This window comes from Medicago truncatula, chromosome 5, assembly GCF_003473485.1.
Source record: "Medicago truncatula cultivar Jemalong A17 chromosome 5, MtrunA17r5.0-ANR, whole genome shotgun sequence".
Lineage (NCBI taxonomy): Eukaryota > Viridiplantae > Streptophyta > Magnoliopsida > Fabales > Fabaceae > Medicago > Medicago truncatula.
The window spans coordinates 14,418,208-14,431,905 of NC_053046.1; the positions used below are offsets into that span (position 1 = coordinate 14,418,208).

Genomic DNA, 13,698 nt, shown 5'->3' on the forward strand with positions numbered 1-13,698 from the left:
ATCCTTACATGGAACAAAAAAAAAATTGTGTTTGTGTCTATGTAACACTATTTCTATTGATGTATTGCAAAATGGACACTCTTAGGATAGTTTGGGTGTGGTGGTCTCCTTCAACACTCTGATAGGAGATGATTGACCGAGTACTCATGTAAAATTGAAACTTGTGATGCTCTTAGTTCTGAGATGTGGAGAATGTACATGGGTATGCAACTTGCTTGGAGACAAGGTTTTGGTCATCTTTAGGTGAAAAATGACTCAAACCCTGTTTGACATGATCATTGAAAATTTCAAAGTTAATGGTAAACCGCCTACTTTGATGCGACACGTTCACGAGCTTTTAAAGTTGGATTTGCAGGTGCACAGTCATACCTGACAAGAGGGAAATGGATTGGCAGGTGTATCTCAATCATACATGACGAGAGAGTAATAAAAGCACTGATTGGCTAGCTAATTTTTAGCTATTCTTTGAATTCTTTTCAAATTCATAATATAGAAACTCCTCATAGTGGGATTTCAAGTCTCATTTTTCATTATATTTTTGGAGGTTGCATGCCTAAAAATATTCATGTAACCTTATAGTTCTCTTTCTTTTTAGGTTTTGACCCTCTTTTTCTAAAAAAAGAAAAGAATATAGTATTAATTCGAAAAAAGCAATTAAAACTACAAAATAATAAATGTAAAGTACAATTCTTTTTAGAATAAATACTTTTTACTAATATGACTGTTACTTACTATTGGATGAAGACTATAATACATAAGGAAAATACAAAGTGTTTTACCAAAAGCTGTATTAAAATTAGGTGATCAACAGTAACTAACTATCACTAACAAAGATCCAAAATGGTGATAGAACTGAAAAAGTGAAAAGAGATTTTGAGAAAATTGTTTGTCGCCAAGGACCCGACTCGTGAGACACTTTGTCTTAACATATGACTCAATTGGCTTGATAAGTAGCTATTACATGTCATGCTCGGTTCGGTTCACTACAAAAAGTTCAATCAGAATTTCAGGTCAGCCATTTGACCATATTTTGTAAATAAAATAATGAATTTAGATGTAACATTGACCCATTCCGAGTTTGTTCTTATGAATTTAGATGTATGATATATAGGTTAGGGAGTGCAATATTTTAGAACAGGTGTGGCATAGATTTCATTGAAAGATTTTCTTTATCCTTTACTTCGCCGTCAAGGATATTACTATAATCCTCTTCCTAGCCTTTAATTTTGAAGTGGTATAATGATTGGCAAGAAACATTTGCATTTAATTTCCAATGGGGTGACTTAGTATTACAATTCTTGGTATCTAATAGGTACTACTAAGAGTAAGAATATAATATGCGTATGAAAGAGATAGTTGTCACAAAATAGTTGTACAAATATCATTTCTCTCAATATAATATAGAGGTTTGCAGTCTACTGCAGCTACGTCATAAAACCAAGCATAAAAGTAAATTCAAATTTTATAACATGTTCTCTCTTCGCTTTCATAGCAATTATTTTTCTTTTGGGTGAATTTCATAGCAGTTATATTCCATGCATGCTAGAACAGTATCAAATTAAGGCATCTAACTTTAGAATTTTAAAAAGTGGTATATTGGCAAAGTGGTTATAAAAAGAAGAGAATAGAATCATGAGAAGAAGGTAGGTGCTAGAATTTAAATGATGAATCTATCTCTACATGTTGGTGTATATTATAAGGTTTAAACGCCAAAAGGTAAATCAAAAGAGGCCAATTAGGAATATATTAAGGTTTTGCAAGGGTGAAATAGTGATGCTAAACAATGATTTTGTCTAATGAGTTTAAGTGTCATGACCAACTTTTCATGTTCAAAACTAAAACACAATTAAATCCTAAAAAGGCATGAAACATGGCAATTGAAAATGTTGTGACCATTTCATGTATTGCATGCTAACATCATCTCTTGGGCCATGTCTTTCTATTACTGTATACATCATCATTTACATCATGATCATGTTTCTCAAACCATTTACATAATTTATAGGGTAAGGTCTGTAAATTGTAAGTTATGGGGACAAATAATTATGATTAATGATGTACTTTTATAATCCATACACATGCACACAGTGGTAAAACTAATCTCTTTTTGCAAAAAGCTGTTCTGATATGTTGGAGATAAAATGCTTAGATTTGGAAATATAAAAAATAAATAAAAATAAACGGCTCTTCTATTATTTATTTTATCAACCAACCAAATAAATTACATTTGATATTTTCCATAAAATATTTAGAGATCCTTCAAAAATATAATAAAATAAAATATTTAGATATTTATTAATCCCCGTCGATCAGAATTCCGAAGAATTGAATTCTTTTTTTCTTTTTCTGAGGAAAGAATAATTGAATTATTGGCTGCCAATATTATTAGTGTTGGTGCGGCAGGTGTACGAAAAAATTGACGCTAGTATAAGTAAAATAGATTGAAAAAGTTAAATGTATTTGAATAAAAAATGGATATAAATATCTAAAAGTAAAAAAAAAATATTAAATTCTACCTGAACTTTTATTTTTAAAATCAAATAATTTGGCCAAATGACCATGTATGTTAATCACTTTCGATGCATTTTCCATTATTTCTCTTTTGACTACTCACTTGTATGGGACAATAATTCGTAGAGAAATCATATATCTATGACATGATTCTTTGTTGGTTTCACATGCTCATCAAACAAAATAAATATTCTTGTAACAAAAAAAAAACAAAATAAATATTCATTCTTTGTTTTACTTTGATGAGCAATATGTATCCGAAACCAACAAAGAATCATGTCCTATTAATTTTTTTTCACCTCTTACAATGACCAAAATGCCAAATACATTTTGATAATGATTGGCACCATCTGATAGTCTTCTCATAAAAAATAGAGTGGTCTTATAAATGAAATGATTACAGGAATCATGGCGAGAATTTTATGGGAATTGGCCAATCTAAGTTTTGATTTTCGTTTACAAGTACTACCTCCGGTCACACATTTATAAGCAAAAAAACAACTTTTTAAGTACATTCAATAATTAATGTATTTAACTCATAAATATGATTGGATACATTAATTATTCAATATATCTAAAAAATTATTTTTTATTTATAAATGTGACCGGATGAAGTACAAGAAAGAAGTGTGTGGAGAAATAGAATGCAAGAATCAGCAATAAGTATACTCATTAGTTGATTCTTTTTTGAACAAACAAGTAATTCAAATTTCTATTTTTCAAGACATACATATTTTTTGTTTCAAAAGTTCACACATCTTACCGTATTTTCTGGAGTATTGGAGAAGTTATAGTAAAAAATCCAAAAACTAGAAAATTAACATTCTTTAAACTAAAATTGGTTAGCTGAGATATTTTATTTTAATGTGGGGGAAAGGACTAGCTTAGTCAACCACAATATGACAACAAAAGTGAGAAGTTAAGGTTAGAATGAATCGTATCTTAGGAGGACACCGTAGAGCCCTCTTTATAGACTAGGGAGCAAGAATCCAAGGTGTTAAGGCTAAAAAATTGTTGGTGTGCGGTTACAAATGGAGGAGTTTTGTAACCGTTATCTATTGGTCTTTATCGCGGACATGAGATGTTAAGGATGCGGGGAATCCTAAACCCCTATCCATTGGAGTTTTTGTTTGGTGTATCTTTGAAGTAGAATTGGTGTGGATGGAAGTGGAACTATCACACGATATGGACCTTATTTACACTTCTGTTCGATAAGTATTTGTTGCACCAAAGATGTATTTTGCGCCCTTAGTTGGTGTTGTGTTTGGAATAGGACGAGTGCTTTATAGACCCCTTCAATTGCTCATATACCCACAAAATCCCAATATTAAAACCCACCCCATCTCAGATTGTAACTCCTGATCGCTCAAGTTCGGGAGTTACGACCTAAAACACCTATTTTACATACATAAACATAACCAATTTATTTCATTTGTGTTTCAAATCATTTTTTACACTCTCCTTCCTCCAAACTCTTTCCTTACTCCCTCAATTGAAATTCAAGCAATAGGATTCAAACTCAATCAACCACCCAACAAGAAAGTGTTTAATTTCTCCAACTCTATGCATTCCATCTCATTTTTTAGGTTAGGGTTTTTGAAGTTGCTAAATTAGATTGTGCATTTGAATGTTGTTTAGTTATTTTTGTACTTATTGATCAATTTGAAGGTGGATTTTAATATATGAACTGTAGTTTAGTTTATTTTACTTTTTTGGGATTACAAAGAGAGTTTAACACTCAAAAAAGAAAAATACATTGAGATCAACCATGGGACAGAAACCCCCAACAAATCAACGACTAATCTTAGTCGGACATGACTCATAAAATCAAATACATATATGCAAGGAACAATCAAGATTAGCTAAAGCATCTTTAAATAATTTGTTTCCCGATAAGAGTGACACATCACCACCGTCCAATCCATATGAAGGAGACGACGAATCTTTTCAACCATAGCTTAGATTAAGTATTCGTGTGGTATTGAAATAATAAATTGCAAATTGTATGTTAAGCTTATGCTCTGTGTGTTTGATGAACTCTTGGCTAAATATTTCCATATCAGTTTTTAAGTCAAAATTCTTACAAAATTCAACTTTAGCGTTTAAGTCATAGAAGAAGAGGAAAATGGTGATTTGTTTCAAGAAAAAAAATATGAAAGAGAACTTATATCATGAAAGGAAAAAAATGAACAAAGACGAGAGCCAACAGAGGAAGATTATCATGAATCTAAAAATAGTATTTTATCTTCGATTAACCAAAAGATAAAGTTTAATTATGCTGTGTCCATGCACTTTGTTCCAATTCAACCAATGTAACATTACAGTCCATGGAGAATCCTCGTAACACATATAAATAGTTGTAGCAAAATTGCCACGCGAGAGAAGTTCACACTAATTAGATGCTAATTACTGTTATTCACTAAGCTATGTGTGATTACTTGCAAGTCAAGTAATCTCACTAATTGTGTTACTATTATTTCCTTCATTCTCTAATAGTCCCCCACAAGCTGGGACATGGCATATATCAAGCATTCCCAGCTTGGATAAAAGTACATGAAATGGTTGAGGAAGAAGGGGTCATATCAAATAATTCCGAAGCCTGATGTGAATAGTGACAAAGAATCGGATCGAAGAATTTCCCTTTTTTCAACATACTAAGGTACAAACAAGCAGTAAAGAGTGTGATTCTTTCCTTAAGTAAGGTCTTGGATTTGAGTCTTAAGAGAACTTTTGCACTAAAATTGATCCATCCAACTAGATTCTACACAATCATCTAATCAGTTCTTACCATAATGTTTTGTTATAAACATTTGTATAATGGTATCTGATTGGATAACTGTGTTAAGAAGTTGTTCATTATGAGTGCATAGATAGTCCTAAAGCGCTACATGTTTGGTGCAAATTATAGTGAATATATAGAGAAATCCCACATCATGATAGTGTTTTTTTTTTAATACAAATGCTTGAAGTCCCACATTGAAACTTTGGCAAGCAAAAGAGAGTTGAAGTGGCTATAAATAAAAAGCTTAGAATGATGTTGAAAATATGCAACGGAAGTGTATCTGGTAAACACTTCCAATATCAGAAATTAAATGAAGTGGTAGTGTTTATTTTTTTTATTAAGACTTTATTGTCGTACTTCACTTGTTTAATTTAGTGAAGTTCAACAGTTGGTTTTGCTAAAAATGATAAATACTTCCTAAATTGGATATTAAAATTTTGTGTTACACCTGTTTTCTATAGTTTAAGGCTTTAAGCTGTTTTTATTAAATATTTGTTGTTTTTATACGCAAAAAACCTTTTAATTATTTGGATAGTATTAAATATTTGTTTTTATATGCAAAAAAACCTTTTAAATATTTGTTGTTTTTTATGCAAAAAAACCTTTTAAATATTTGCATTGTACTATTTATGAAGGATTTTTTGTGCCAATATTCGGAAAACAATTTTTTATGTTACAATATGGTAACAATGATAAAATAAAATTTTAAGGGTCCTGCTAACTTGTGTTTGAAAGGTACAAATTAAGCAATCAAATAATAGAAATATTTCCTTAATACTTATGCATTCAATCAATTAAAAGTTCTTTCAAAAAAATCAATTAAAAGTTAAAAAATTAAATTCAATGTACGGATTTCAACAAAAAAAAAAAATTACATTTGACTCATTAACTTGTGCCTTATGTACACAAGTTAGCATTTTCCAAATTTAAATACATATAAGTAACATTTATATTTTAAACAAACAAACTGCATATTCTTAATTGACTGATGTGGTCAACGTCGGAGCACCCGGTGGTCTGGAGGCGGGAGTTTTGATAGCGCTTCTCAAACGTCATTAAAAGCTAAAATGAACGCTATTAAAGAGGCTATCTATAAATGTATCCAAAATTTCTTTTTAACTTGGCATCGTCCAGCATAGTATTGACCAATGTTATAAAGTCATTTACTATTGGAGTCCAATTTATTGAAGTATATAACATAGTTATATGGTTCGCAATACGCAGCATAAAAAAGAATTAGGTACATGGGGTATACATAGTCGGTACGCTATTTGGATTCGTGGTACGATTAAATATAATAATAGGTACGTTATGAATAAAAATGGCAGCCTTACTTATTATTTTCACTTTCTCGATCTAATATTACTACTAGAATCACAAATTGTTGTCTACAAATGCACTATCTCTGTCAGGTTCTCAACCACATCACCAGGACAATTTGTTACCTCTAAGACTAGTGTATTAATCGAATATAAAACTGAGCTCAAATCTTTTCATATCACCAGCAACTTGTTATGATTATTAATTAATCATTATTGATGCATGTGTTATCAAAAGAGTAAAAAGAAAGAGTACATTTTTAACCTACTGGTGATGTTTTATAGAGAGATAGGCAAATAGCACATACTCCCACATCGGAGTATGTTTTTTGAGCTCTGATACACTGAAGCGGCCTAAAAATTTGAGGGTTGTGTGAAAAATAATGAAGTCGCCACAAATGTTTAATAAAATAGAGAAAACATTTGATGCCATATTTTAGGTTCGGGAAGTATTAGCATCCTACAACATTTGTTTAAAAAGCGGTCACCTCTAATTAATTGTGGAAGATTTATTAACTTTAAAAATATATATTTCTCCTTATTATTAGATGCGAATTAAAATTAAGTTTTTACATGAAAAATATAATGTGTTTAAATAGGGGGAAAAAAGTTTTGTTATTATTGTGTTTGATAACAGTTTAATCTTACTCTTACGTATCTCCTGCTACCTAGTTTTTGGTAGAAAATGTTTGTGTGTTGATTGATTTTAAAGAAAATGTTATTTTGTCACGATGATTTTGGTTAAAAGTTTGTTGATTTGATTAAGTAAAAATATTATATTAATTGCAAGAAAGTGGATTTGTGATGCGTTTGTTTGGTAACTGATAAGCGCCAGAAATTGAATAAATCACATAGATAATTAAGGCACTCGTTAATTTGTTTAGCAAGTTACCTCATTAAAAGCTCTAAACGCAATTGCCATGGAAACGCAATTATTGTAATACGTGCTTTTTATACCTAATGTCAATCATTTATGTAGGTAAACGCAATTGCCATGGAATTTAAGATAAAAAATGGAAGAAAAATGGATCAAGAGGGTGGCACAGTGAGCTCAAAACGAAGCAACTCAGAGATCAGAGAGCAAGAGAAATCAGGAAAGTGGAGGCATAGCTAAGCGAGGTCAAAGCCATGAAGTGTGGCTAAGCAAACTCAAAGCGAAGTTAAGGCAAGACAAGACAGAGAGCAAGGGAAACCAGGATTCCATGGGGTGGCTAAGCGAAGTATGGCGTGGCTAAGTGAAGTATAGTGTGACTAAGCGAAGTATAGCATGGCTAAGCGAGCTAAGGCGGTTTTGACAGCTTCAGTGCTGGTGTGGCAGAAACCCACCCAGTGGGGAAGAAAGATGAGCGTGGCTAAGCGAGCTGCAAAATTCAAAACCAGTATAAATAGCTTCAGAACTCATAAAATAGATAATTATGTCAAAATTGGCTTTGGGGGCCAAAACTGCCAAAGATCCAATACATAGGGGGCTGTTTTTTATTTTAATCAGTTAGGAGGTCAAAATTGCAACTTTTGGAAAGATAGGGGGCCAAAAGTGCAATTAAACCTTAAATGTAATCAACCCTATTTGTATGTATCTCTTTTAATTATGATATTACATGATTCTAATTATTATTCATGATATTGATGATTATCCTTGCTTTTAATGCTTTAATCATACGTGTTTCAATTGTTATTGACAAATACCTTTGAATCTAGCTTAGGATAATATCTATTAAACACTAAACTCTAGAAATAGCTTTTGGGTTTAATATTCACTTAAAGAATAGAATCTTAATGCTATCATATTGGTTAATAGGCTCAGAAATCGTCGATTAACCGATATGATCGACCTCACAACATTATTCAGACATAAACATTGTTTGCCGAGCAACATGTGAGAATATCGAGTGATAACTAGATATTGCAATACTAATCATAATAATACATATGAAATGGGTTGATGAAGTTCAATCCCAACATACTAATTTCCTTGTTAATTCTTGTACCATTTACATTTTCATAGCTGTCTAGCTTATGAAACAAAACATATCAAAATTCTATCACTTAGAACAATATTGATTGTTGAACGGCTTGAATATCGCACTAGTCCTTGTGGAGACGATACAAAAATATTTACCTTTGATACTGCATCAGTAACTTGTTTTATTGCAAATGTTTTGAGGACTGCGCTAAAAGTGTATTTAGCGTAGTTATCGATTTTGGAATTTGTGCGATGACCAAATCAAAAGCGGTCGATGTAGTCATCGACTTCAGAATATGAATAGTGGTCGAATCAAAAGTGGATTTGACGTAATCACTGTTTTGGGATTTTTGCGATGACCAAACCAAAAAAGGATCTAGCGTAGTCATTGACTTTAAAATTTGCGTAATGATTGAATCAAAAGTGGATTTGACGTAACTTTGAGATTTTTTGCGACAATCGAACTAAAAGAGGACTTAACACAATTGTCGGCTTTGAAATCTTTGCGATGACCGAATCAAAAGAGGATTCGAAATAGGCGCCGACTTATTATTTATTGATTCTTATGTTAAAATGTTTCAACTATCAAAAGATAAAACTAAATATAAATTCAAAGTTGTTAAGCAAGGTTTCAATAGAAAAGAGATGGATTAATATCGCTTGGCTTCAGTCCAATTCAGAATTCTTAGACTGGCCCAATTAAAAAAAGATGGGGTAACTGTAATGTGAATCTTCATGTTTCAAACTAACATGATCTCAAAACTGTTTGTCTGTCCACTTTAGCGTCAGGAATCAAATGCATTAAATATAAAGATAATGATAACAACTTGCAAGAAGTTTTTGTGGCTGGGCACAACTTGAGGAACATTTGTTACTGCTCACTTCTCTGATTTCTTTTCGGTTCCATACTTACCCTTCTTCAAGCCTCTTTGGTTCTTTTCGGTTCCATACATTATAATTTTAGTCAATGGTTAATAAAACAAAAGAGTAATAGTTAGCATTGAATGAAACCCAAATAAATCAACTCTGTTACAATTCCAATGAAAGGAAAAAAAAAAAAAAAAAACTAAAATTTACACCATAACCACCTTCACAAAGTTAAAAAGCATTTGGAGAAGGGAAGCTACAAAACTAACTAAAGATAACATCTATAACATTTTATAACATACACTATCATGTGACTTTGCTATCCTCTTAATTAATCCACCACCACTTCTCAAACAATAATCAATACTTGAAGGTACTAATTGACCTTGTGATTTTCCATAAGAGTTCCAACACATAGCTTGTTGCATTCCCCTATAACTAAGGGAAGGTCTTAACTGAATGTCAGTTAAATCAACGTCTGTGCATGGGATGGAATTGCTGCATGCTAGGTGGACCGGCTGCAGAGTATAACTGCCACTTATTTGATCAAATTTGACACCAGAAATTATCACTGTTCCTGTTTGGTTCTTGCAGATTTGTTTGTCACAATAGTATTGGTCTATCATTACTGGATACATAACATCATAGACTTTGATTCTTGAAAATGATACATTTTTTACCATACCATTGCCTCCCTATTCAAAGATAAAAATTTACTCAAGTTAAAATTGTCAATCAGATCATATAATGTTAGAAAGAAAAAAAAAACTACAAAGGCATGACATCTCAGGGCACTAAAGCTCCTGGTACGCAGGGTCTGGGAAAAAAAAACTACCAATCAAAATTATACCAAAAAAAATGAAATACGTCTCTAACTCCCTCGTCGTTAAATTTAGTCACAGAATTAGGCTCTCTTAAAATTAATATTTATGGTTGGACCAAACATACAACTCCACAAAACCGGCTTGTGAGGTGAAGATACTCATCACTTATAAACATTTGTTCTGATCGCATCACTTTCAATGTGAAACTCTTAACATGATACTGTAAAGTCAAATTGTTTTCCATTTAGGTTATAAGTTATTCTAAAGAGCTTATGAAAATAAGCTAAAAAGTGAAAACATACTATGGACATGTCATAAGTTGTTTTTATAAGTTATCTAGAATAGTGTTTATACCAGCAAATAAGTTCAAATAAGTCAATTCTAACATATTCAGTTACTATTATTGCACAAGTAATTAGGTTCATACCTGCCATGTTTTGATCCTTGCTCCATATAGAGTATTTTTCATTGAAATATCTTCAACAATGATGTCAGAGACGCATGCCACACTCTTGTCTTTTCCTAATCCTCCTAGACTATATTCACAAAATTAATTTTGTATTATAATCAGTTACTAGGGCCAACATTTACTAGCTAGGTTATATATTCTTTTTCTTACCTTATGCCATGACCAGGGCCACATTTAATGTGGTGGACATGAATATTAGAGCAACCGGTTTGTATGGACACACAGTCATCTCCTGATAATACATATATACAATAACAAGTGTCAATATTATAAGCTTGTCACAAAAAATAACTTTAATATATGTACTATGATGCGCATAATGTTACAAGTTGAAGTTAGTTTAACTTTATAAAATGCACGTTTCAAAAGTTAGTTGCTGTGACAGTTTACCGTTTAAACTTGAAAAGACAATCATTCTTTGTCAAATTTAAGCTCAACAATTCTAAGTGGACAAAGCACCATATGGCTATGATTTAACAATTTACTAGATTCTACTTTTTCAGGTATAAATGGAATGTACACTATGAAATACTAATAAGAACATCGGACACGATATTTATACCGACACATTTGCATCATGAATAATTTGAGAAAATAGATGTAATTGAACGAAACCACACGTGTCAATGTCGTCTCAGTGTCGGATACAAGACACTTCTTTAATCCGAATTGCCGATGCTAGATAGATAGTCATATAAAATAAATTAATTTAATGTCTTACCAGTTCCAATATTAGAGTGTTGAATTTCTACATCCTGTGTATTTTGCAAGTGAATGCCATCAGTGTTTGGACTATTTTCCGGGGAAGATATTGTAATATTGTCAACTTTGATTCCCTTTGAGTTGTCAAATTTTAGATGGCATAGAGGACTGTTTTTGATTTTGATATCTCTAATCTTTACAAAGTTGCTAGAATAAAATCTTATAGCCTGCATATAGAAGTGTCAAACAAGAACAATGAGAAACTATTAAACTCTAAATTAAAACAAAAATACACGAAAATAATGTTAGTTTTGTAAGGGGAAAAATGAAAATCTTACAGTTGGCTTCATGCTTGGAATTTGTTTAGAGTGAGTTTTCTGCAAGAATTTGTACCAACAAAGTGAGACTTTGGTTTTGAAAGTTTTAGAGGTCTACTACATCATCGCAACGGAAATTCTGGTCGCATCAATCACATTTTACCTCGATATAAAAGTTTGTAGAATAAACGCGAAGGTAATTTAAAATCGAACCTGTATATCATAAAGTTTTGAAGAGCTCCACCAATTAGAACCTTGACCATCAATAGTGCCATAGCCTTTGATAGTGAAATTCTGCACCCATTTAAAATTTATCCATTGAAATAAATTGGACTTTGGCCATGAAGATACTTCAGGAGGAGCCAATATTGTTCCATCTATCTGTCATAATTCAATTTGTATTAACTTATTTATACATTAAACATCTAACATTCAAAATGTAACATAATATCAATTTCATGAAACAACAATGACATGTATTTATGTTAGTCATGTTGCTAAATATGTTGGTTCAAGTGGTTAAACACAATACAAAAAAATGGTAAATGAAAGTAAACCTGAAGAGTAAGATCAGGCATACAAGGGCCTTGTAAAGTAATAGGCTTAATGAGGAATTTGAGTTTTTCTGGAACTTTGATTGTTGCACCAGAAACTTTGCATGCACATTTCCATGCAGCTAGAAATGCCTGCTTAATGAAAATAATCAACTATATATATATTATCTTAAATGCTTTCAAAACAAATTTTTATGATGAACATTATATTATAGTAGTTGAAAATCATTATAATCTTTAATCTCCCATTTGATTACCTCTGAATCATCAGAAACTCCATTGCCCTTTGCACCAAAAGACATAATATCAAAAGTGTTTGGTTGAATTGGATGAGGATCATAATGAGGAAGAGGATGTGATTTTTTGTGATGTTTGTGTAGTTTTTTCTTTATGTTAGTGTTCCTTGCATCCACAGAAAATGTGACAAAGATAAGCACCAACAAAGACATAAAAAAGAGTTGAGAAAAACTGTTGTTTCTCTTCATTCTCTAACAAAAAAAATTTCAAACTTTCTGAAACAGTGCTAGCAAAGAAAATATTAGGAATTTCAGGTGGTTTTGAAGTTGTGTGGAAGTTATAGATAGCTTATATAGTGGAATATGGTGGAAATAGTGTTGGTTTTCTTTTAATTTTTAAAGGACTTGCTTTTAATTAAAACAATTGTTAAATTGCTAATGCATAAAATTAGGTTCATTTAGAAGACGTGGATTCCCTTGTTACATGGTATGAAGATGCCTAGAAGTTTGAGATGGGCTGTGAACTGTACAAAAGTATATATTTTAATGGTTATGCTTGCTTTTGGCTACTTTTATCAATAAGTTGCTGAATCAGAATTTGTTTTTTGAGTAATTTTGTCCTTATGTGATGAATATTATGGTTGATTATGAAATATTGTTGTGAATTCCGGTGAAAATCACACCAATGAATAACAAAGATGTGTGGAGCAAAGGAAGTGGTAATCAATGTGTAAAGTGTCTCCAAGCAACAACAACAAAAACAGACCTAGATCTAAGTGTAGAGCAACACCACAAGCATAAACAAAGCACAAAGATAAGCACTGAAAGAAAGGAACAAACACACCAAAAGATTGTTGACCCAGTTCGGTCCAATATGACCTAATCTAGGGGGGAGAGCAGCTCTTCAATCCACTATGATGAAAGTGTTACAAAGAGTTACAAGAAAATAGCTTGCAAGCTTACACAAGAACAAGACCTAATTTCTACCCATTTGTGTTACCCACTCTCTCAATTATGAACCCTAAAGAGAAGACACAAAAGGAAGCTTTTGATCCTTCCAATGGTGAAATCTCACTATCCAAGGTGTTTACAATGTTTCCCAACCCAAGAGATCCTCACTACAAAGACACTCAACCCTAAAGTTACCTCCTTTG

The 13,698-nt window shown here is 31.9% G+C and overlaps 1 protein-coding gene across 1 annotated transcript; it reads right to left on the reverse strand.

Annotated features, from left to right (window-relative positions):
• Positions 1 to 9,643: 9,643 nt before the first annotated feature.
• LOC11407882 (polygalacturonase At1g48100) lies at positions 9,644 to 12,851 on the reverse strand. The gene is made up of 8 exons (XM_024783738.2): positions 12,566 to 12,851; positions 12,312 to 12,440; positions 11,968 to 12,135; positions 11,776 to 11,814; positions 11,457 to 11,664; positions 10,886 to 10,967; positions 10,694 to 10,802; positions 9,644 to 10,137 (listed from the first exon to the last, which is right to left on the reverse strand). Exons 1-8 carry the CDS (start codon positions 12,791 to 12,793, stop codon positions 9,724 to 9,726), a joined length of 1,377 nt encoding a protein of 458 aa, XP_024639506.1. The 5' UTR covers positions 12,794 to 12,851; the 3' UTR covers positions 9,644 to 9,723.
• Between the last annotated feature and the right edge of the window lie 847 nt (positions 12,852 to 13,698).

Bases quoted from the DNA above. Each gene is read 5' to 3' on its own strand.
- LOC11407882 (XM_024783738.2), bottom strand. From the start codon at position 12,793: ATGAAGAGAAACAACAGTTTTTCTCAACTCTTTTTTATGTCTTTGTTG. The intron at 12,441-12,565 runs GTAATCAAATGG...TTCATTAAGCAG, and splicing joins GAGTTTCTGATGATTCAGAG to GCATTTCTAGCTGCATGGAA. The intron at 11,815-11,967 runs GTTCGATTTTAA...AAATTCTTGCAG, and splicing joins CAAAACTTTATGATATACAG to AAAACTCACTCTAAACAAAT.